This window comes from Frieseomelitta varia, unplaced genomic scaffold (genome assembly GCF_011392965.1).
Source record: "Frieseomelitta varia isolate USP_RPSP 00005682 unplaced genomic scaffold, Fvar_1.2 scaffold_221, whole genome shotgun sequence".
Lineage (NCBI taxonomy): Eukaryota > Metazoa > Arthropoda > Insecta > Hymenoptera > Apidae > Frieseomelitta > Frieseomelitta varia.
In genome coordinates this window covers 363,819-387,426 of record NW_025109948.1, presented here as the reverse complement: position 1 = coordinate 387,426, position 23,608 = coordinate 363,819, and the positions used below count along the sequence as shown (strand labels likewise).

General features: G+C 27.4%; 6 protein-coding genes across 10 annotated transcripts; 4 read left to right on the top strand and 2 right to left on the bottom strand.

Annotated features, from left to right (window-relative positions):
• Positions 1–431: 431 nt before the first annotated feature.
• Positions 432–5,824, bottom strand: LOC122527498 (Bardet-Biedl syndrome 4 protein homolog). 5 transcript variants are annotated; one of them, XM_043651743.1, is made up of 11 exons: positions 5,727–5,812; positions 5,448–5,648; positions 4,990–5,132; positions 4,790–4,902; positions 4,499–4,593; positions 3,989–4,151; positions 3,170–3,323; positions 2,611–2,733; positions 1,385–1,556; positions 649–842; positions 432–562 (listed from the first exon to the last, which is right to left on the bottom strand). In XM_043651743.1, exons 2-11 carry the CDS (start codon positions 5,533–5,535, stop codon positions 464–466), a joined length of 1,344 nt encoding a protein of 447 aa, XP_043507678.1. In that variant the 5' UTR covers positions 5,536–5,648; positions 5,727–5,812; the 3' UTR covers positions 432–463. The 5 variants fall into 5 exon arrangements, with proteins under 5 accessions (XP_043507678.1, XP_043507679.1, XP_043507681.1 ...); XM_043651744.1 differs by having other exon boundaries at positions 5,448–5,645; XM_043651746.1 differs by having other exon boundaries at positions 4,793–4,902; positions 5,448–5,824.
• Positions 5,825–6,115: 291 nt separating this feature from the next.
• On the top strand, positions 6,116–9,190 carry LOC122527497 (solute carrier family 35 member F5). The gene is made up of 9 exons (XM_043651741.1): positions 6,116–6,395; positions 6,987–7,203; positions 7,285–7,422; positions 7,490–7,546; positions 7,682–7,945; positions 8,014–8,196; positions 8,268–8,584; positions 8,659–8,904; positions 8,985–9,190. Exons 2-9 carry the CDS (start codon positions 7,042–7,044, stop codon positions 9,052–9,054), a joined length of 1,437 nt encoding a protein of 478 aa, XP_043507676.1. The 5' UTR covers positions 6,116–6,395; positions 6,987–7,041; the 3' UTR covers positions 9,055–9,190.
• A 1,786-nt stretch (positions 9,191–10,976) lies between these two features.
• On the top strand, positions 10,977–14,823 carry LOC122527492 (uncharacterized protein PF11_0213-like). Its single transcript, XM_043651733.1, has 11 exons — positions 10,977–11,225; positions 11,292–11,346; positions 11,411–11,548; positions 11,650–11,769; positions 11,854–11,982; positions 12,053–12,341; positions 12,427–12,727; positions 12,794–14,075; positions 14,151–14,356; positions 14,441–14,631; positions 14,722–14,823. Exons 1-11 carry the CDS (start codon positions 11,162–11,164, stop codon positions 14,752–14,754), a joined length of 2,808 nt encoding a protein of 935 aa, XP_043507668.1. The 5' UTR covers positions 10,977–11,161; the 3' UTR covers positions 14,755–14,823.
• A 427-nt stretch (positions 14,824–15,250) lies between these two features.
• LOC122527495 (inosine-5'-monophosphate dehydrogenase 1b) lies at positions 15,251–18,493 on the top strand. The gene is made up of 2 exons (XM_043651740.1): positions 15,251–15,846; positions 16,252–18,493. Exons 1-2 carry the CDS (start codon positions 15,520–15,522, stop codon positions 17,494–17,496), a joined length of 1,572 nt encoding a protein of 523 aa, XP_043507675.1. The 5' UTR covers positions 15,251–15,519; the 3' UTR covers positions 17,497–18,493.
• Positions 18,494–18,677: 184 nt separating this feature from the next.
• On the top strand, positions 18,678–19,658 carry LOC122527491 (eukaryotic translation elongation factor 1 epsilon-1). Its single transcript, XM_043651731.1, has 4 exons — positions 18,678–18,836; positions 18,915–19,115; positions 19,213–19,308; positions 19,382–19,658. Exons 1-4 carry the CDS (start codon positions 18,753–18,755, stop codon positions 19,511–19,513), a joined length of 513 nt encoding a protein of 170 aa, XP_043507666.1. The 5' UTR covers positions 18,678–18,752; the 3' UTR covers positions 19,514–19,658.
• Positions 19,659–20,821: 1,163 nt separating this feature from the next.
• On the bottom strand, positions 20,822–22,597 carry LOC122527490. The gene is made up of 3 exons (XM_043651730.1): positions 22,205–22,597; positions 21,441–21,774; positions 20,822–21,312 (listed from the first exon to the last, which is right to left on the bottom strand). Exons 1-3 carry the CDS (start codon positions 22,380–22,382, stop codon positions 21,228–21,230), a joined length of 597 nt encoding a protein of 198 aa, XP_043507665.1. The 5' UTR covers positions 22,383–22,597; the 3' UTR covers positions 20,822–21,227.
• Positions 22,598–23,608: the final 1,011 nt, after the last annotated feature.

The following is a 23,608-nucleotide window of genomic DNA, read 5'->3' as shown; positions in this document are numbered from 1 at the left end:
AACAGCACCCACTGGGTATATAACGAGTGTAACAAGTTAAATAAGAAAACTTGTTCTCCTTGGCACTTGGATTATTAAACAAGCAGACTCAATAGCACAAGGATTCATAAAAAGAACTTCATTAAATATGTACCTAAAATAAAAATGGAAAAATTATAGTTTGAAGTTTAAAGTTCCCCTTTCCGCCGAATAAAAAATTTACATTTGTTTTATTTAATAAATTCGCATTATTTATTTATATTCTCGGTTTAATTGTTTTTATTTTCATTTACTTTCACGTTGCCTGTTTATATTCTTCTGGCAATCCTGTAATTAATAATATATATATTCAATTTAATATATATATATATTCAATTAATAATATATAAATTCAAAATAAAATACGAAGCCTGAATAAAAAGTTCAGACTAGATATTAATAAACTACTTTGGAGGCAGAATTATTTTTATTCGAACAAAGAGATTCAGACTTCGTCTGAATTGAGTATCCTTGGTTCTTCCTCCTGTTTGTTCGTTTTTTCCAGGCGAATTTTCATCGACAATTTCTTCGCAATTTGCGTTATCTGCGATAAAAGATAAAAGATAAAAGAAGAGAGGAAGATTAACGCGAAATAGCTCCTATTTTCTCTACTCTATCGAGAACACTTGCCTGTGAGTCCACATCAATCACTGCCGTAATATCATTTAGCGCTGTTAGAAATTCAGCCGCGATATTTCTTTTGCCTTGCGCTTCTAATATTATCGCATAATTGATTAATATCAGAGGATCTTGCGGTGAAAGAGCGTGAGCCTTCTGTAATACTTTTTCCGCACCCTCCAGATCATCTAGACGCTTTAGAGCGACTGTAATAATAATAAAGAATTGAATTTTTTCCATTATTATCGCACATTATCGTGTTAGCTGACGACGATGAAAGACGAAACGAAATGGATACGATTATAATTTCTTACATGGCAATGACACAGTAGTTTGCTTTTTATCGCTAAAAAAGCGCTGTCATCTCTCCAGCGTTTTTCTTTTTTTTTTTTTGTAAATTTAACACAGATGTTATCGTCGAAAGCGTTATCATTTGTCAGCTGTGCTCTTTTCAATGTAGAAATAAAAAAAAAAGTACATGAACGAAAACACAAATAGACAGGAATGAGTAAGATTAAATGACGAATTTGAAACTAAATAGTTCTTCGACATAGTACTTATTGTGTTTGTCATGATAAAATATTCGTCACGATAATATGTTTGCTGATCACATGAAATCGAAGTAATCTCTGTTTCTCTTTAAAGAGAAACTTTTATCTGATTGCTCGTAATTATCTTCCGTTCGTCAAAATTATTTCTATCTCTCTAGCAAGATTGAAGGTTGCAATATTTTTTCAAAAATCCTTACGTCCAAGTAGAAGATACGGCATTGGATTTTTGGAGTCGGCACTAACTGCAGCGCACAAATAAATTGCGGCCGAGGCTGGCTGACCGGTAGTTAGAAAAACCATACCCAAATTATAAGCGGGCAGAAAAGCCATAGAATTGAGGTAATGAGCTCTTTTCAAGCAGCTAATTGCCTGGAAATAATTACAACCAATTTGTCCGACAACTACGAAGCAGATATTTGTGCGAGAACAAATGACAATTGTATCTTAAAGCGGCTAACACATAGCTAAATGATAATGGGAATCGATCGATGAGATTAAAAATCGCGTTTTGACAGAAATCTTCTGAATTTTCTTAATTGTGTTATAAACACAATCGAGACTCCGATCTTGCAAGAAAATAATAAAAATTGACTCCTCAAACTAGGGAAATGTGTTTTCTTTTTTCTCATCCTGTGAGAAACCTCATCCCATCGTCAAGTTATGGCGAAATCGATTAAGAAACTTCTATTCCGTGCACACTGCTTCTCGAATTTTAATCATCAAATCTAAAAGTCCCCGTTGCCTTGAAAATATTTTACAATATCTACGGTTTAATTCTGTTCAGTGAATTACTTTTTCCGTATTAAAGTAGTTTTAGACAAAAAAAAAAAAAAGAATTGGCTGCAGTAAAGAGAGAGTGATTACTTGTATACTTTGCGCAAAATATTTCATTTTTTCTTTTCCTTCATTTTCTTTTGTTTCCTTTTTCTCTTAGAATTCACATTCTCTAATTTCTTGTCATTTTGACTGTGACGGTGCATTATAAGCTTTATCCTTTAATTGAGTTCCTTTGGGTCGTAAGTGAGTCCCAGCCATCCTGTTTGAAACTCCGCGCGAGCACCCTTTAATGAGCTCTGAATTAATTTTCATCATTAAATTCAGCAACGTGCACGGATTCGCTATCATAAATAAAATCGCATTCTCAAAGAAAAAATGTTACATTTGTCTTTTTTCTAATTTCTATGAACGTGTCTTGATAAAGTGTAGATAGTATCACGTGTCAACGATGCTACTTTTTTTCAGTGTGTTTTTGTTCTCTGCTCTTTTTATTTTTTTAACTTTGTGCAATGTAACATCGCAGAAAGTGGCTATGATTGACTTTCTTTCACGTATCTTTAAGCTTTAATAACTTAAATGTTACAAGCGTGCAATAAGAATTATACAAGAATTATACAAACAAGTAGATTTATGCGAATGTACTTACGGCAACATATTTCTGCTTGCCGTAAAAACACATTCCAATATTATTCCATAAGATATACGATTCTGGAATCGATTGTGCTGCCAGTTTGTATTTCGATAACGCAACGTCATATTCTTGGTGATTCTAAAGAGTGAACCTTTTATCTCTATATGTAATACTTTATTTTATTCTTACGAATTTATTCGCGCATTGATGCCAAAATCAATAAATTGCAAGTACATTGTAATCGAAAGTTTGCTATAGAATTTCCTATATACATATATTTTCCTAACAATAAACTTGTTATTTATATATATTTTCAAATCACGAGAAGGATATAAGAAAAATTCTTAACTATTGTAAGTTTTGCTATTATATTTCTTACTAAAAGTGTCAGTTTCAAATCTTTTTCGTTTATATTAAATTATTTTTATATGTTATTAATTTAATATTAATGAATAGCTCTTATAAAGTAAAGAAAAATGAAACAATAGTATCAAATAAGTTCGTTCGTCGAAAATAATTTCTCTTCTCTTTGAAATTTAATAATACTTGATATTTTCAAAAGTAATGTACTTACCTGAATTATGTATGCTATTGGTAACATTGCCTTCGTGTAATTTGGAGAATGAGCAATTGCAGTGCCGAATTGTTGGAATGCTCGTTGAACGTCGCCAATTTTGAGGTAGAGAAGTCCCAATTCAGTTGCAGCGTCTATGCTTTCAGGATTCTGACTGAAAAGGCCAAGGAAATGAGCTCAATTAAGGAGAACAGCGTAAAAAAAACATTATTCATAGAATGAACTGTTTTCAAACAAGGAATTTTTTATTTTAGATAACATAATAATTCGATTATTCTATTATTACATGAATATTTTAAAATCTTTTTTAACAAATGAAAGCAAAACCGCATATCACAAAAACGAAGCTTTTTAAAAAAAAATGTTTAATCTTTTCTATTATTTTTTATTTTTCTGAAGAAAAAAATCAAATGTCTAGAATAATAAAAATTATATGAAAAATGCATAGCATAGAGTAACATATTTTCAACTTAACAATTTCCATTTATTTGACATCATTTTAAATGTGCGATTAATAAAACAATATACTGTTATTAAAATCAACAAAATATAACGTTAATTAACATCGTAATCAATCATTAATTTACGTTATTCCTGTTTAGTTTGCATCTTTTATAATCTGAAATCTATAATTAGATTTTGTTACGAGATGTAAAACATAATACTCTGGAATATATATCGTAAACAAGAACGTTTCAGCCGCCAATCTCATGACGCTGGAATTAAATCTGCACATGTAAGATATTTGTGAGATCAGAGAGTGTTTATTACAAAATCCGTCAAAAATAATGACAATGAGATGCATATCTAATCGTATACCTAAGAGCAGCTGTATAAGCGTTCTGTGCCTCTGTAACATTATCTTCAAGAAGATATGTTCTCGCGAGAAGAATATATGGTAATTCATTTTTTGTCAATTCAATCGACCTTCTTAAATACTTTTTTGCTTCGTGCAATTGATTTAACTTTGTGTAACATTCACCTAGAAAAAAACGATTTGATTCTATGAATTTATATGCAAATAATTTATTATTGTATAGTTATATCATTTTTTTGTTTTATTTATTTTGTCAGAGTTTTTTATTAGTTTGGGAAAATTTAGATAACGTCTGCGTTATTTAAGATATAAATAAATCATATTTTGCGACAAATTAAAATCATTTACTTTCATTTCCAATAAAAAACATTAACAATTTATCCGGTGACTATCCCAGACTTATTCTAATTAAAAACTTTTATAAACTTTTATGACATTCTTTCTGTTACAATATCAATAAGTAAAAGAGTTTTATATTTATTCTTGAATGTTATAATACAATCAATACATACCCAGGTTAAAATAAATTTCCCAATCTGGTGTTTTTAATATCTTCTCAGCTTCCAAAAATACATCAACTGCATGTTTATGATTGCCCATTATTAAACTATCAAATAACATCAGTAAGTATATAAATACATTGTAAAATATATTATAAAAAGTACTTAAATATTTTCTATGCTTTCTGACAGCATAATAATATATTAATCACAATTAACATTTATAATTTTTATTAACTCGATGTATCTGAATCTGATCTCATTCTTAAATAGCATAATTAAAATTAAATTTTCTTTACTCACAACGATTTAGCTATCTGCTTCATATTATTAACATTCGTTGAATTAATGTTATAGGCGGCTTGAAAACAGTTTAAAGAATCTTGAATTTTTCCCTCTCGTCTCAGTATTAAACCCTGTGGGAAATAAGGAAATAAAAATTTTAATATCAGTATTTGAATATTAAAGATCGATTGATACACAGATGTAAAAATTCTGCTTACCTTTAAATAATTCGCATACTCACTGTGTCCATTCGATTTTGTTAATTCTTGATCAATCAATATTTTGCAAGTTTTATATTCGTGTCGCGTGTAATGTCGATGTAGCAACCAATTCTTGCTCTCTATCGCTGGTATTTCTAGCACTAATTTAAACATAAAAAATATACATATAAAATTATATCAAGAATTTCAACTTAAAAAAATATCTTTTAATCTCTTTTATAAAATATTTATTTTTTAGAATTGAAAATGTAAAAAAGAATGTTCGCAAAAAATTTATTATTCGAAATTGCAATTTTATCAGAGTTTTGCAGATGTTTTTACCTTTTCAACAATTGTGACTAACTTTTATCAAATTATAGATGTAAATCACTTAAATTATACATGTAAACGTATTTGTTAACATTGAAAATTTTGCATATAATAATCCTTAAATAATATTATACAAAGAGAAATACCTTTCTTTCCTTTCTCATTTCTTGTTAGTCGTTGCGAGATAATCGGTTGCTGTTGAATGCGACCATTACTAAGAACATTATTAGCCATTGTTAGAATGCAAAAGTAATATGTTTCAAATTATTCTTACATCCGAACGACACTTCACATTCGTCTATGTGTTGTTACTATTGTTTGTCATGACAACCGTTATTTTAAGTCTTCTTTACAAAAAGTCAATTCAAGAGAAAAATAAAACTGTAAATACGAAGCTTTTTTTTAACATTAAAAAAGAAATTTACTTTTCCAACAGGATATCGTTAACTTTCTACGAAGTAGAAAATAATATATTAATTACTGAACTGATCGCATATATTTGTAACATATAACTGGTCGCGTAATATTTGTCCCATGCTTTAACATAGATAATAAAATCTAAAAGTCAAGATTTAAACACAAATATATAACAATTTTTATTATCTTATATTTATCATTTATGCATATAGATAAAGATGTGCAATAAAAGTCAAAAAATATTTCTACATTACCGTAGTATAAGAAAGAAAGTATTTAAATTTTTAATAAGGAAACTACGAAAGAAAATTTAAACATTGAAAAGTAAAAATAAGTAATAAATTAAAAGATATATAAGACATATAGCGCCATCAGAATAATGAGTGAACTACGGAACGTCATCAGCATATCAACATGGTTACGACTAGTTGCCCGACGCGATAACGAAACGAAGATGTTAGAACTATCTAACATTTAAAAAAAAAAAGTATAAATAAAAAAAAATTATCGGAAATTCAAAGGAAAAAAATCTAAATTACATATTGCGTAAAAGGTGTTACTTCAGTGTTTAGTTAGAGAGCATAAAGTGCTCAGCATTTCGTAATTTCAAAATGTAGAAGAATAACTAGAATGTAAATTGCTTATCAATGCCACAGAATTAAGGCTTGGCTTTAATTGTAAGTCAATTTTAATTTGAATTCTTGCTTAGTGTATTGGAAGATTGTTATCTATTCTTATTGCAACTTTTATAGGTTATCTTATATGTGGTCGTAGTTTTATATATTTGCCGCATGTCCACCTGTTATCAATTGTATAATCAACAAATAATTTTTTAAATATGTATTTTCCATAACTTTTACACGACATTATACTGAACATTATTAGATATAAATTTATAGTTAAAATAAGACAATTAAATTAGTGAAACTTTGAACATTTTTTTTTTGTCTCCTTTTTTAATTCCTTGTTTACTGTTTCTGTTTTTTCTCTTTAGCACACTTGATTAATTTATGTAATGTTTATTATGCACATTATAATTTGTATATCTATTTTATTGACTACTTTGTGTTGAATATTATTTGCTTATACTTTTTAGGAATATTAGCTAAAAGTATTTATTTTGTTAGCTTTCAATATTAAGATGTTTTAATGATCAACAAGCAATTTAAATAATATGAACTTTTCATTTTATATAAAGAATTTTTTTTTTTAATCAAATATACTACTTGTAATTTATAATTTTTATTAATCACATTATCATCTTACAGCAATCAATATCATCATGTTGTCATAAGTAGAAAAGATAAAGTCAATGATTGTACCATGAGCTGTTCTGTAGAATTAAGACAGCGTAGACAACAGGGGATGGCGGAGGACCCTCATAAGCTTGCAGCAATGATGAATAAATCTCAGAGACTTGTGTTGGGATTGTTAGTGTTGTTATTAGTTGATATCATTTGGGTTTCTAGTACTGAACTTACTAAAGTAAGTAAGAATTGTTCAAATATTATTTAATAAAATGTAAGATATACTTTTTATTTCTAATAATGTTCTTTTATATTTCAGTATATTTATAGAGAAGCAGCATTTGAAAAGCCATTTTTTACTACATATGTAAAAACATCAATGTTTACATTTTATTTGCTTGGTTTATGTTTTTGGCCTCCATGGAGGGATCAATGCAATAAACCAGCAACATATATGGTATATTTAAATACAAATAATTCTTTCAACAAATCAAATTTTTAGTTATTTCTTTTTCTTATTGCAGTTCATAGATCCTAATGTGGAAGATGATAATTTCTATTCAGAAGCTAACACAAGTTTGGTAAATAGAAATTTATTATTTTTATATTTTATATTTTAGTTTTATTATTTTTATATTTTCTTTATTCCGCAAATCATATTAATTTATTATTAATAACTTAAATATTGATAGTAATATAAATCTATTTAATTGTAGAGTGATCCAACATTTGTACCAATAAAAACACCAGATCATTGTGATCGTTCTTCAGGCACAGAAAGTGATGATTCATCAATACGATCAGTAAGATTTAGTAAATTAGCAGAAGTTCGTCATATGTCAGAAAGTGATGCCACAGAAGCATTATTAGCAAGACTTAGTTATCAAGCAAGTTTAAGAGCTGGAGAACATGCAAGACGGCAAGCTAATAAGTTTTCTGTTCAGAAAATTGCTAAAATTGCACTTATGTTTTGTTTACTTGTAGGTATCAACTTGATAAGTTACAACTATTTATGTTTTAAACTTAATATAAATATTTTATATTGCAGTGGTTTATAGCAAATTATACTTATCAAATATCATTAGTAAAAACTGAATCAGGAGTTGTAACTGTATTGACATCAACTTCTAGTTTATTCACTTTATTCCTTGCTGCTTTTTTTCCTAGTAATGGTGGGGATAAATTTACATTGTCTAAACTAGTTGCTGTCTCTGTTAGCATTCTTGGATTAGTATGTATAATTATAGAAATGCTTCTTTAATATGGAAGTGAATTATTTTTAAACATCCTTGTTTTTCATAGGTTTTAGTTGGTCTTTCAGATTTAACTATAGAAGCTAGTAGAATACCTACATCCATAATATTGGCTCTAGTCAGTGCATTTTTTTATGCAGCTTACATTGTGTTTCTTAAGAGAAAAGTAGATCATGAAGATAAGATGGATATTCCAATGTTCTTTGGGTTTGTTGGACTTTTTAATTTGACACTTCTATGGCCTATGTTCTTTATTCTTCATTATGGTCATTGGGAAGAATTTGAATGGCCAGATACTCATCAGTGGACATATTTAATTATTAATGGTTTGATTGGTACAGTTTTAAGCCAAGTGCTTTGGTTATGGTATGTTATAAAAAGTATCGAGTTTAACTTATCTAATTTAATGTATTTAATATTTATTTTATATTTGTTTGTAGGGGTTGTTTTTTAACATCATCCCTTATTGCAACCTTGGCAGTCAGTTTACTTATGCCGATGTCGATGATAGCTGATGTCTTATTAAAAAAAGTTGAGTATCCTTGTATTTTCTATCTAGGAACCATTCCAATGCTGTTAGCATTTCTTACTGTATCTCTTCTATCATATTATGATAATTGGGATCCAGTTATGGATTTAATAAAAAGAATTTACATTTGGATTTTTAGAAAAAATAGATCAATAAGGTGAGATCAATAACTGCTTTAAAAAAAAATATGTTCATATAAAATTTGATTTTAGTTAAGAAAATAATCTTTATTTTTAGAATACCAGATCTTGAAGCAGAACAAACAGAATCGCTGATAGGAATAAATAACGGTGAACATGAAGCTTAACTCGACAATAATGAAAAAGATATGTAACAAATGTGTTTTGTGTATATTTCTACATCTAACAAATGCTTCGTCAACATGCATAAAATATTATTAATATATTGTGTACATGTCTTCTTAATATAAATATCTCCTTCGATATGCATATAATTTAAACTGAATAATATATGCATATTTGATTATAAAGCATTTTCACGAAGCATTACATAATATTAAGCATTCTAAAATAATCATAATTTTTTTTTTACAATATGTCTGTCACTATATTAATTTGTCATAAAAATTCCATTCATGTGCAGAATACTGCCAGACAATAATTGCACATTGTTCAATACATATATGTATATATTATTTAAAAACAAAACTTATAAGAATGTTATTTTTTTCTATTTTATGAAAATCAAATAGAAAAATATTTGTTCATATTTCTCCAAAAAGTTTATTATGCTGATTAGTTGAGTTGATTTCTTTTTTTGAAGAAGTTTTTATATTTTTTACCATGCATACAAAATTAAGAGTATTAAAAGTTATATTTAGCTTTTATATTCACTGCGGTTTCTAAAAAAATTGTAGTACATGAATTGAAAATGGATTGTGATGTTTTATGTAAAATAATAGTATTAATAATGTAGATTATGATAAATATGTTAAAGACATTGTTTTCATCAGCATTAAGCTATTATGTAATTATATTTGCAACAGTGATCTATAAAGATATCAGTGCTGTGTACACTCTTTAGTTTCTCAATCTTCCTAAAGATAATTTACATACATCTACGTCAAAAAAAAGTCTGAGAAACAAAAGAGTACTTATTTTATTATGTAATAAGTATTGGTAGTATTTTATTATAATATTTATTATTAATATCGCTTTATCTAAAGTACTACTTCAATAATTTCTTTAAATATTTCTTTATTTTTAATATTATTTGGAAATTACATAGAAAAATTATCAAAATTGTAGAAATTAATTTATGTTTTGTTGCATATTTCCAAAATAACTTAGCGTATATAAAATATTTGTACATACTTATTTAAAATGAAGTATGCCCTAAATTTTAGGACAACATCAGTGAGATATTTATGCAATTTTAATGATGTAAGACCGTTATAATGGAATTATATTTAGATTTTGGACCAATTTCAAATTTGATAATACTAAGAAATATGATGGCTAAAGAAAGTTGAAGTTCATCAATGCATTTTGTGGCATACATCTTTTATATTTTATAAAAATAATAATTCTATCATCTTTTTTAAATCTAGTCAAAATAATTGTGATACATTCCTTTATCACAATATATTTTACGCATAACACCTATAATCAATTTATTTATTAATAAAAAATGGACATATGTATATTTTGCTATATTAATCATGTTGTTTAGTTTGTTTATAAAACGATTAATAACTTCTATGTCATAATAAACAATGCATACAATTTTCTTTATTATGTTATGGAAAATATGTAAAAAAGAATTATATTGTTTACACCGATTTTGCACATATACACTATGCGTATATATACATAACAAAGAATTATACTCCTTATATCATAAATTGTAATATTTTGTAAGCAAAATATTAAGAAGTCCATACATAAGTGTATAAATTAGCTTGATATTGTGATATAATTATTATGGTGCGCAAATACTTTAATTTAATGTAATATAAATCAAGCTATAAGATACTGATGTAGATCATAGTTGATTGTTCCTGCATCTACTACAGTTGTATATTGTTGTACATACAATATTTTAATATTAAGATTAGAATAATATACATATTATATAAATACATCTATCATTAATAAAACAAAACGACTGATTATCATAATACCTTTGATTTTTTATACAAAAAGCTATTGATTCTTATGAGAAATAAAGATGTTTATTCCAGTACAAATTTTTTTTGTAATTGTACACAGAAAAAACATTTGACTCTAGGAAAACAAAAATAATCCTGCTTGAAGTTATAGAACTATTACTTTGTGAAACATGAAATTAATGTTAAACCTGTACAGTTTTTGTATTTCTTGTAATATTAGTCATTTATAACTAGTCTGGGAATTATTTTTACAAATGTTTTGAAAAAAATAGAAAGTATTGAAATGTACGACTGCTTCAATATGGCATATCAGGATAATGCAAATGCTCTGCAATTACATATTGAAAGTAAGGATTTCCAAAATATTTTTTTCAAATTAAAATGTAGCATTTAAGTAATGTGTATTTCCTTAGTAAATAGTGAAAATTTATTACCAGTTCCACAAAAGTACAATGCTGGATCATTACGGTATGTATTTAAATTGAATGTTTATTTTTTATTTAAAAATACTTTCTATTTTAAATTCTTTTAGTATACCAGCTGATCCTTCTTGGCCTAAAATACCGCAACGAAAATTAACTAATGGTGATACTATTGAGCCCCCATACATAGTCAAATTAACTGGAACTCCTAGAAGGAGTCGTACTGTAATTCAAACACCTTTAAATCAGTAAGTATTAAATTAAAATGTTTCAAAACTTTGCGTAATCTACAGTAAAACTTAACTCTTATAATTAGTAAAACTATAAATCTATATATTTGAAAATATAGATCTCCTAAATCTTCAATAACTAAAGATAGTGCATACTCTTCTTTTCATCATCAAAAAACTGGTTCAAATATATACACTTTAAAACGATTTCCTGGTTACGTCGATCCTCGTTTTAAAAAGTATTTCATTCATAAAAAATAAATAATAGAAAATAGATAAAAGTTAAAATCAATGTAAAAAGAAGCTTAAATATTTTTAAGCAGAGTGACAAATATTAAGAAGAATCAAGTTACATCAACTGAATCATTACAAAAAAAAATGGATCAATCTAATATTACTACTTTTACAAAACATTTACGTAGAGAAGAAATGGAAAAATTAGTACCTGAAAAGTAAATATCGACTAATTAAAAGTATATTGTATTACAGTATTGCTTTTATAATTACCTACAATTTTATTAGGGAACAAATCAAAATAGAAGAGGCACAACAACTTCATAAAGAAAAAAAAATTGAATCAATACGAAATTATAAGGAAAAAAATATGTTTTATAACGATAAAGAATTATTTTCAGAACAAACTCACTCTATAAACAACTCAGAATTGAAAAGACAAGATTATGTTTCAGAAACCGATAATAAAAAAGAAACTACAGAACATGTAAAGAACGTACATTCTTCTGAACATATATCAAAATCAACAGTTAATGACGCTAATACTCAGGTGGACATTCCTTATGTGCCAGTACAAGTATACGCTCTAACATTTTATAATTATATTTTTATTAAAAATATAAAAAACAGAATAAGTTTCTTTATTGTTTTAATGTATTTAGGAAAATAATGGACAGTTGTTATTTGTGTTAGACAAAAAACTGCAATCACGTCCTTTAAATGCAATACAAATTGATACAGTCACTGCTCCTCAAGAATATATAAATCAATGCTATAATGTACAACTTCCAGTTCTTACTTATCAAAACGTACCAATGCAAGTATCTACTACAGGACCAAATAATATACTACAGCAATGTTTACATCATTCAGAATACAAAAACCAAACTGAAACTTTAATAAAAAAAGAATCTGAACAGCACATTCATTCAAACCAAGCACAGAATAAAAACTCGTTTACCAGTAATAATTCAGTAAATATTATTTTAATCACATTATTTTCCATTTATTAAAGTTATAGTTTTTCAGGCACTGGAGAAAAGAATATCCATGAGAAGAAAACTGCATTGATGACACAAAATAGTGTACTTGAACAAAACAAGGAAAGTTGTTTGGAATCAAATTTCTCAGAAAATTCATCTGTTTCTAGAAAATTACTAGATTCAAATATTCAGCAAAAGCAACAAGAATCTAGCGATTCTGAATATTATGTTCCTAATATAAATAAAAAAAATGTACATAATAATGTTTTCCAATGTCTAAAAATGAAAAAAGTAACATGTGATACAAGTGGTGAAGAAACAATAGATTCTGAAGTAATTACAAAGGACATTATACTTAACAAAGAATTCATTGACATAAATGAATCCATTCCAAAAAAAATTAACAATATTAATACTGATGCTGAGCATGATAATATCAAAATCTTAGATCAAAGTCATAATCAAATAAATTATTTATCAAAAAATAATGAATATCATCAGCCAATACCTCAATCTAATGTAACTGTTAATGATCAGGATCAATCTTTATACCAAAATTATAAAATAGGTATCTATGAGACAAAAGATAGAAATAAATCCGAGCAATATTTACTTTCTACAAAAAATAAATGTACCAGAAAACTTTATCACAATTCAGAACCATATATTACGCTTAAACAAAAAAAAGGATCAGCAAAATTTTCTAGGAAAGCTAGATCATACTTTCAAAAGAATTCTCATTCAGCACAAGTAGATTCTGATTATACTTTAATTTGGCCTAATTGTCAATATAACAAATATAAACGTAATCATACAAATATTCATAAATTGTGTAACCGTAAAACAAGAAAAAATAGTCAATATTTTCATCCTGGTTCTATACACAAACGAAACATGAATATACAAATTGATAATGTCTCAAATTTTATTGAACAGAATTATTTGCAAAACAATAAACATATAGATTTAAGGCAAGAAATTACTAATAGTTTATCAAAAACAGGTTTGCAAAAAGAATATTGCAAATCTCCAAAATCAAATACAGATGATATGTTTGAAAGGTCAAAAGGAATTTCATCAAAAACTCAAGAATTATTAAATAAAAGTTACTGGGAGTATTACAACAGACTGAGGCACAAAATACAGAATACAAATAGTATTGAGCAGCAGTATCCATATAATTTGACAATGGATGCAACTGAAAAAGGAAAACAAGGAAAAGTAAATAAAATACATTATAAAGAATTAAGAAGTCAATTAAAAATAAACCCTGAAATTCAAACGTTACAACAATGTACAGTCCTTTCCACTATGATTAATAAAGCATTGTAAGTTGTATGAAAGAAAATTCATTTACATATACAACTTAACAGAATTATAATTTATTTTTTGTAACTATTCAGAGACTCGAATCTTAAATCAAATATACAAACAAAACAATTATATGTAAATGACAACATGAAAACATTGTCAAATCATATAGTAGATGCGCAAAATTCTAATACAAAGAAGATTTCACACTTGACAAATGATGAACCTGAGTTTAATAAAGTAAAACGTAATGCGGATAAAATAAACGATAAACAATTTTTGGAACTCAAATCCATCAGTAAGTATTCATTTCATTTAAAAATTTTGATTTATCAATCTTTATTAATTGATTAATTATACGTAATTTTTTTAAAATTTTTAGTTTTTTTTGGTGGTATGATATATATTTTAATAATATTTTTACCAATGTTGTATGATTACTTTTATTACGACGAATACGATGACTACGAAAATTTAAGTTACTTGGAACTCGTAGTGGAATATATTTTATCCTCATTTAAAGAAGCATTTGGTGGTATATTCGACGGTGTGAAACAAATTTTTTTCTATACAGTAAGATTACAAGTGAAATTATAATATTTATTAATGTTCAATAAATGAAAAAATGGCATTTAATTTTACATAATTTTATACGATTTCTAGCACGCATGTAAGAAATGCACTAATGTCGCATAAAATTAACCGACGACCGTCACATCGTGCGCAAGTTAAAAAATATTTTATTATAGTTTGCTTTTTACTTATTAATTACTACAAGTTTTTGTACTAAACAAATATTTTTATAATTAATTCTCTCTGTAAGTGTTTCACTATTTGTATATGTATATTTATAATTAAAATTTCATTAGATTATTTATCTTTGTAAATTTTTATTTTATTATTTATTGATATATTTTTGTTTAATTATCAAATTATTCATATTTACGACAAAATAAAGCGCGAAATATTCAAATTGAAATGAATGACAAACTATAATAGTACTTCGTCAATTCACCACGGATCTGAATCTTATGTGATTGAAATTATTGGAGGAGGTATATCTTTAGAAAATCTCGGGTATCTTCATTCATCAAATGCAAATCAGATTCGGATATTCTGACGAGATCAAAATCACTTTCAAAAATTAACGAGGATAATGTGGCACTGTTGTCATTTCGACATACGTTCGTGAAACATCGTTGATGATGGTGCTGTCATCAGTAGACGAAAGTGAGAAACACACTTCAGGCTACAAATACACTGTGCGCACGTTGATTTCGGTCATTTTGCCTGGAGATCCACGGTTCGATTTGTACGGGAGAAACCCGCGATTTTTAACATCGGTATTGTGAAAGCGTGTAGATATCACCTCGTCGTACAGTAGTTCATAATATTATTTAAGATTGAAATTATCTTCTACGGTGGAAAAAACACGAATAATTGTCGATTTGTAAAAAAACGATGGCAGACTATGTGATCGGTGACACAAAACCGGCAGATGTACCCCTACCGGACGATGGACTTTCAGCATCACAATTATTCACTACCGGCGACGGTCTTACCTACAATGATTTTATTATTTTACCCGGTTACATTGATTTTACCGCTGAGGAAGTTGATTTACTATCGCCATTGACAAAGAAGATTACTATTAAAGCACCGCTGGTATCATCTCCTATGGATACAGTTACAGAATCCGACATGGCTATTGCTATGGCTCTATGTGGAGGAATCGGCATAATACATCATAATTGCACGCCAGAGTATCAAGCCAACGAAGTACACAAGGTACGTAAGCTGTTCTTGATCTAAACATTTCCGCATATCTAGAATAACTGCGTAGGTTTTATCGTACGATATTTTGCTCATTTGTTATTCATAGAGAAAGAATACAAGAATATATATCTCACACACATCTGTGATATTTTTTATTCGATAATAATATCATTAATGTTCAACAACAGCATATAGATCAATAGTAAATATTCATTTCTTATTAGAATAAATGACTATTAAAGAAGCTTTATAGAGGAGATTTTTCCTGCTTTATTGAATTAGTCATATTAACCTTATTTATGCGTGTAGTTTTTTCATTAATTCTTGTATTAAAAACAAAAAAGTGATAAGAACTACATTTTTGAATTTCTGAGTTTTGTGTTGTTTAAATCTTTTTAAAAATTTTTGTGATTCTAGGTCAAGAAATATAAACATGGCTTCATTAGGGATCCAGTAGTTCTATCACCTAATCACACAGTCAAAGATGTCCTAAATGTAAAAGCTGAACATGGCTTTTCTGGTATTCCTATTACAAACACAGGAAAAGTTGGAGGTAAACTATTAGGGATTGTAACATCTAGAGACATTGATTTTTTGGAAAGTACAACAAATCAACAGTACATAAAATTAGAAACAATAATGACAAAATTAGAGAATTTGATCACTGCAACTGCTGGTGTAACATTGCAAGAGGCAAATATAATTCTTGAAAAATCAAAAAAAGGAAAACTTCCAATAATCAATGAAAAAGGAGAATTAGTATCTTTAATGGCAAGAACTGACTTGAAAAAAAATCGTAGTTATCCAAATGCCAGTAAAGATGAAAATAAACAATTATTGGTTGGTGCTGCTATTGGTACACGCAATGCTGATAAACAAAGATTGCAACATCTTGCTATAGCTGGTGTGGATGTTATTGTTTTAGATTCTTCTCAAGGCAATTCTAAATATCAGATTGATATGATTAAATACATAAAATCAGAATATCCAGAATTACAAGTAATTGCAGGAAATGTTGTAACAACTATGCAAGCTAAAAATCTTATAGAAGCTGGAGCTGATGCTTTGAGAGTTGGGATGGGTTGTGGATCAATCTGTATTACCCAAGAAGTTATGGCTGTGGGAAGACCTCAAGCAACTGCTGTATATAAAGTTGCAGAATATGCAAGAAAATTTGGTGTGCCTGTTATAGCTGATGGTGGTATTCAATCTATTGGACACATAATTAAAGGCTTGAGTCTAGGTGCTAGCACAGTAATGATGGGATCTTTATTGGCTGGTACTTCAGAGGCACCGGGTGAATATTTTTTTAGTGATGGTGTACGTCTAAAGAAATATAGAGGCATGGGCTCTTTAGAAGCTATGAATAGAAAAGATGCTCATGGTTCAGCAATGGATAGATACTTTCATAATGAGATGGATAAGTTGAAAGTAGCTCAAGGTGTTAGTGGTTCAATAGTTGACAAAGGATCTGTTTTAAAGTTTTTACCCTATCTGTTGTGTGGTATTAAGCATGGATGTCAAGATATTGGAGCAAAATCTATTTCTACGTTAAGATCTATGATGTATAGTGGAGAATTGAAATTTGAAAGAAGAACACATTCTGCTCAACAAGAGGGAAATGTTCATAGTCTTTTCTCATATGAAAAAAGACTTTTTTAAATAGGAAAATATTAAAATGAGCACCTTACAAAAAGAAAAGTACCTGCATTTAATTGCATATAACTTGTCAATTCTAACAAATTTATGTGAACTCACATATGTGCTTGCTAGCTGAACATATAATCATGGAAAAATATGAAACAAATTGTTTTTTTAACAATAGACAGGTGAAATTTGTTTCACAATTATTTTAAATAATTTAAAAAATCGATCTTTTATAATATACTTAGAAGATATAAATATGTATTTTACATATGTATAAAAAATTGATTCATACAGGAGAAAAAAAGTTTTATTAGTTTTTAAGATATCCTATAAATGTAGTAATTTGCATTCAATTTATTACTTATATGTATATACATATATGCCATTCTTCAAGTACATTAATTAGTTTAATTAATATAGATATGACAGAATTATTAAACAAGACAATTGTACGTTATTATAATATCCTTTTCTTGTTGCATTCTATGTACCTGATTTACATAACTAAAATGTACATTTCTTAAAATTCCCATTAGATTTCAATAAAGAAATTGAAAAAATATTTTAAAAATATATAATATTCTTAAAAACCTACAATGCAGTAAGAAAAAGATAATCTAATGACAAAAACATTCAGAATCTAAATGCCAAACTATGGGAACATTATTGGAAAGAAATTTAATCAGCTTAATTGTTTATTAGCTGATTGTTCATTCCTATATAACGTGATAGAAAAAAATATAATTCGTCAGGTTCCAGGGTTATATTTTATCAAGTATTTTAATATAATTTATCAAAATATATTTTTATGATCTTGATTTAATATAAATTATTTTTTGAGATGAAAGATTTAGGTCCAGGTATTTAAGCTAAGTTAATTAATTTTGTAATCTTAAATATATCAATTAACAAAAATACGATACATCATTTTATTATCGTTAGTCAAAAATTTTATACAGGTATTAATAGAACAAAATTGTATATTTGAAATAAAGTCCTAATTAACGTTAAATATGTTCTATATATGTTATCATTATCATCATCATCATCATTATTATTATTATTATTACTATTATTATTATTATTATTACTATTACTATTATTATTATTATTATGTATTCCATAATTCTTTACATTGAATGAAATAAATAATTAAACATATATCAAACGCTTATTTAAACCATTACGTATATATTATGCACTTTTTAAACATAACCTAGAAGTTATTCTGTATAAAAACAAGAGGTCGAAGAAGTATAAAGTTTGAAACAATGGTTTTATGTAACGTAGAATGTTTAGAAAGAATTTCAAATTACTTAGATGTTTCACCATTGCCATTGGAAATGCAAGAAAATGTAAATAACATACTTTTTTTATGAAAACGAGCTGTTTTCTGGATTATAATAAGCAAATTTTATTACGTCATTTTATAGGTAGTTGTTGCAACGAAACGAGAATCAAATCAAAAAATAGAAGGATTTAGTACTATAATTCAATCATTAATTGAAAATTCGAATCCTGATATACTTGGTGTTAATAATGAAATGAAGGCATTATCACAACAATGGTTGGAATACGCTGTTATTTGTATCAATTATGCCGATACACCTAATAATGCGAAAAAAGTCTTACAGGTAATAGGAATCCAATTATTTATCTAATAATATTAAGAGCAAACAAATTATGCTACTTTAACTAGAATTACATAATAAAATAGATTTATTTTTGTAGGAGTTAAATGTTACATTAACGGACAAGACATACTTGACTGGTACAAAAAAAACCATTGCTGATGTTACATTGTATTATGCTCTACATTCAATAATGGTAATGAATACGAAGAATCCTTAGTAGACTGTATGGATCAATCTAATCTCTTTGCCCTATTTTTGTATTACAGCGGGAATTAACTCATCAAGAAAAAGCTCAATATGTACATGTGTCAAGGTGGTTTGACAACATGCAACAAGAAGAGAAATTAAGACAACAATTAGATTTAATTTCTTTTGATCTGTTACATTTATTTTTATGAATAAAGTAAAGATATGGTAGTGATTTCCATAGACATTACATATTAATGTTAAAACAGTTTTAAAAAAAGTAACAAATAACTTATTTGTCAAGTGAAAATATTAGTAACTAAAAAAAACAAAATATAAAATCTAATACACAATGTATTTCTTATTTCATAATTTTTTACATTAGTTGAAACATCCTACTAGTAATAGAATGACAGTTTTTAACATGTTAAATGTTGTTTCTTTACATTGACAAACCACGCATATAAATTTTCATGTATTGTGTATTATGCAATTATATCGCATATAAATTTTCGTAATTATTTATGTATACTCATTTTATTTGACAAAAAACATTTTTAACCAGATAGTACAGAGTAGACATCTTACAGGATTTTATATCATATATTCTAATATATTGATTGTTTAAAGAAACAACTGTTTTCTATAAAACAGTTCCCTGCAATTTAAAATTGTAATATAATATAATAAAAATTATATAAATTTATGTTATTGATTAACTTAATTAATGATTACATCTATCAGCCATAGTAAATCGAAGAGGAAGCAAAAATGTTCGAATTTTTTTCGGTATTTCAGAACGTGGCGTGCGAATGTATTGTATGTCATATACTTAATCAATCCGCATATCAACTATGAAAGTTAATAAAGTTAAATATGAGATATGTATTTACCTATATAACTACGTAATTCTTTATATGAATTCAATCAGTTCCTAATTTTTTTGTAATTTTATATTCTGTTCTATGTAAATGATAATTGGTTACGAATGGAAAAGTATGGTATTTCAAAAGTTTATGCAAAGATCTTGCAAATTTGAAAAAATGAATAGGTGTGGAATGTCAAACAGATTGCAAGATTAATACATAACTAGCTTTTACTAATTTATTCAATCTATTAAAGATTTAACAATTTAACATATAAATAGAACATACACAATAATTATAATTTATGTTTTAGTTTTTTTCATGAATTCTTTATGTTAAACATATATACAATTAATAAAAATGTTTGAAATTCAATGTAAAGGGTGTATTTTAATGATGCTACCTTTAGAAAGTCAATTTCAAAAATATGTAATTAAAAATATTTTGAATAATACAATAATTGTATAGTAACATAATAACGCGCGCGCGTGTGTGTATGTGTGTGTAAGGCTAGAAGGTACTACATATAATACTTGATGTAATTTTCCATACTTATCTTTAATTATTCAATAAGTAAAGGTAAACATTTTATCAGTCTTATGAAGATTAACATAATAATTAATAATAATACATAAATTTTGTACTTTCTACAACTTTATATATAAAATATTGCATATCATTTTATAAATTGTTTTATAAATTTTTATGTAATATTAGTATGTTTTACTTTCACATAACATTAGCATGTTCAATTTTTGTGTAACATCAGAAAATAAGGCATACTCTTTTAAATTATAAGCTTCTTTAGAATTATAATTCTAACAATAGTTGGAATTAGGCAAATATAAGATCCAAATTTTCTTATTTTGATAGAATTGAAAACATTTTTTTTTTATATTATTACACAATATAAATTATTTACTCTACTTCTAATTATTAAATTAATAATATTATTAGTTATAGTACAATATAAATAATAAATATGATCGCTGTGAGAATGTCACACAACTCTTTTTAATATACATAAATACTACCATATTTTTGTGATACTTTTAACATATTAAAGACACATGTAGACAAAAATTAGTATCCCATTTAATATTCCAATTAAGTAATTTAATTGTACGCCCGATACTTTTGAAAATCTGAAAAAGAAATAAAATATTTTTAAAAGAAAAAGCAATAAAAACATTTATATATAAAAAATATCCAAACTTCATAATATATTATTAAATATTCTTTAATTTACAATAAATTTTTTTAAACAACTTACCTTTGTTTAGAGGGACTAAAAGGGGAAGGTGGATTGATTCCAGGAATACTGCTATCTTTGTAAATTATAAACCAAGTAAAACCCATCATAATAAGACCACATACTGCTGCTTTTATGAGCCATCCATATGTTTTAAAAACTGATGTCATTACATTTACAACATCATCGTATTGACTACCATTAACAAATTTCTCACTTATAGCTGCTAATTGTTTTACTTTGAACTCTGATACATCAGTTATATGTGATAGATCAAATATATTAGACATATTTGAAAATATAGATGCTGAGGACTCTAGATATTTAACATTATTTTGCAGCTGTAAAATACTACCTAAGGAGATGATATAAAAACATCAACATTCACAATGGTATATGTATTATTTAACATGCAATGCTGCAACAAAATTTGTTCCTATACATCTAAATTTTTCTATAAAACATATTTGTACCTTTAATTATTTATACTACAAATTTAAGAAAATAACGATAGATAGCATGTCAATTTATAATGCTTAAAACTTAAAATAAAATAAAAACGAATTTAATTAAATACTAAGCAAGTGCATATAAATTTTGCATTATTGTTTGAAGTCTGTCAATACGAAGATATTGAAAAAAAAGTTACTATAAACAATACATTCCTTACATTTAATTAATTATATAAAAAGGTAAATATGTAAATACATGCAACATTATCAACACACACATTAACTTTACAAAACAAACTTCTCAACGAGATAGTAGATTTAAACGTCACTTACCATAATTTATGTATATTTTTCCCAAGACGATAGTCAATGATATTATAAACAGCAAAAAACTGAAACTTCGTTCGTTTATTTGTAATCTTTCCCATAACCTTACTGGTACAGTGTAATTTTTGCCTGTCATTAAACCATCAATTCTACATAAATGTGAATTTAATTTCTTCTCTCCCATTTTGATTTCCAATTACAAAACACATGTGCGTTTGCTTCGAGAAATTATGAATGACAAATGATACGAATCGCCAAAAATAACAATGAATAATACCAGTCATAATAATAACACAAACAGCACCCGATTCGTATATACGTGCGTAAAATTTTGCGCATGCGTAGGAATAATTATCCAGAGCTGTATTATGCAGTTTTTATACAAATTCAAAACATCAAATCCTAAATACCACATTAATTTTTTATAAATTTTACACAAAACGAATATTGTGGACAATAAATAAAGTGGATAAAAAATGAGAACAATATTTATATTGCTGTCCTTATCGCACACTATCACTCTCCTTGTCTACGACGCGGATATGTCTGTCCTTGTCTCACGCTATCGCTCTCCTTGTCTAGCGCGCATAAATGTCTGTCCTTGTCGCACGCTATTTTTCTTCTTGTCTAGCGCACACGTATGTCTGTCCTTGTCTATCGCACACGTATGTCTGTCCTTGTCTCACGCTATCACCCTCCTTGTCTGTCGCGCGTAAAAGACTGTCCTTGTCTTACGCTGTCGCTCTCCTTGTCTACTGCGCGTATATGTCTGTCCTTGTCGCACGCTGTTCCTTTCCTTGTCTACCGCGCGTATAAGTCTGTCCTTGTCTCACGCTATCGCCCTCCTTGCTAATAACGCTAGACAAGGAAAGCAATAGTGTGCGACAAGGACATCCTTCGATCTATTGAAAAAAAATTCAACTTTTTACACACATGTTTTTCTACGACAAAACACACATAGAAAAAAAGCGGGGAGCCTAATTTTAAAGAGGCATATAAAAAAGTTCGCAAATTATTCCTCTTAATTAGGTTTTTCTCGTAATTAGTGCGAACTGTCATAAAATAGACATGGTGGCGCCATCTAGCGGTAATTCAGAGGTACTAATTAATTATAAAAATACTTATTTCTGCATTTTACGGGTCAAATGGGGTATGAAAAGAAAGCTAAGGGTCTGATTAGGGTAATACAATCACCAAAGTTCACAAATCATTTCGCTAAATTAGGTTTTTTCGCTTATGAAAATTTCTCTGTTCTACTGGGTGAGAACTAGCGCCGCGTTGTGGCAGACCGGTGGAATTAAACGCTCTATGACCATATAAGGAGAGTAATTAAATTTAATTTTTCACACCACAAATTTGCACTCCACGAGCATATGTTTCAATGCTATCAATTACGTTCGCAAATAAATC

What these genes read in the sequence shown, in the direction of transcription:
- LOC122527498 (XM_043651742.1), bottom strand. Translation starts at nt 5,535, where the DNA reads ATGGCTAATAATGTTCTTAGTAATGGTCGCATTCAACAGCAACCGATT. An exon ending in GCCGTATCTTCTACTTGGAC is followed by an intron (nt 843 to 1,384) that starts GTAAGGATTTTT and finishes TTATTATTACAG; the next exon opens with TCGCTCTAAAGCGTCTAGAT. An exon ending in TGATTGATGTGGACTCACAG is followed by an intron (nt 563 to 648) that starts GCAAGTGTTCTC and finishes CTTTTATCGCAG; the next exon opens with ATAACGCAAATTGCGAAGAA.
- LOC122527497 (XM_043651741.1), top strand. Translation starts at nt 7,042, where the DNA reads ATGAGCTGTTCTGTAGAATTAAGACAGCGTAGACAACAGGGGATGGCG. An exon ending in CTGTTAGCATTCTTGGATTA is followed by an intron (nt 8,197 to 8,267) that starts GTATGTATAATT and finishes TGTTTTTCATAG; the next exon opens with GTTTTAGTTGGTCTTTCAGA. An exon ending in AGCCAAGTGCTTTGGTTATG is followed by an intron (nt 8,585 to 8,658) that starts GTATGTTATAAA and finishes ATTTGTTTGTAG; the next exon opens with GGGTTGTTTTTTAACATCAT.
- LOC122527492 (XM_043651733.1), top strand. Translation starts at nt 11,162, where the DNA reads ATGTACGACTGCTTCAATATGGCATATCAGGATAATGCAAATGCTCTG. An exon ending in TCTGCAATTACATATTGAAA is followed by an intron (nt 11,226 to 11,291) that starts GTAAGGATTTCC and finishes GTATTTCCTTAG; the next exon opens with TAAATAGTGAAAATTTATTA. An exon ending in GAAAAATTAGTACCTGAAAA is followed by an intron (nt 11,983 to 12,052) that starts GTAAATATCGAC and finishes CAATTTTATTAG; the next exon opens with GGAACAAATCAAAATAGAAG.
- LOC122527495 (XM_043651740.1), top strand. Translation starts at nt 15,520, where the DNA reads ATGGCAGACTATGTGATCGGTGACACAAAACCGGCAGATGTACCCCTA. An exon ending in AAGCCAACGAAGTACACAAG is followed by an intron (nt 15,847 to 16,251) that starts GTACGTAAGCTG and finishes TTGTGATTCTAG; the next exon opens with GTCAAGAAATATAAACATGG.
- LOC122527491 (XM_043651731.1), top strand. Translation starts at nt 18,753, where the DNA reads ATGGTTTTATGTAACGTAGAATGTTTAGAAAGAATTTCAAATTACTTA. An exon ending in CATTGGAAATGCAAGAAAAT is followed by an intron (nt 18,837 to 18,914) that starts GTAAATAACATA and finishes GTCATTTTATAG; the next exon opens with GTAGTTGTTGCAACGAAACG. An exon ending in ATGCTCTACATTCAATAATG is followed by an intron (nt 19,309 to 19,381) that starts GTAATGAATACG and finishes TTTGTATTACAG; the next exon opens with CGGGAATTAACTCATCAAGA.
- LOC122527490 (XM_043651730.1), bottom strand. Translation starts at nt 22,382, where the DNA reads ATGGGAGAGAAGAAATTAAATTCACATTTATGTAGAATTGATGGTTTA. An exon ending in AAAAATATACATAAATTATG is followed by an intron (nt 21,775 to 22,204) that starts GTAAGTGACGTT and finishes TCATCTCCTTAG; the next exon opens with GTAGTATTTTACAGCTGCAA. An exon ending in TTTAGTCCCTCTAAACAAAG is followed by an intron (nt 21,313 to 21,440) that starts GTAAGTTGTTTA and finishes TTTCTTTTTCAG; the next exon opens with ATTTTCAAAAGTATCGGGCG.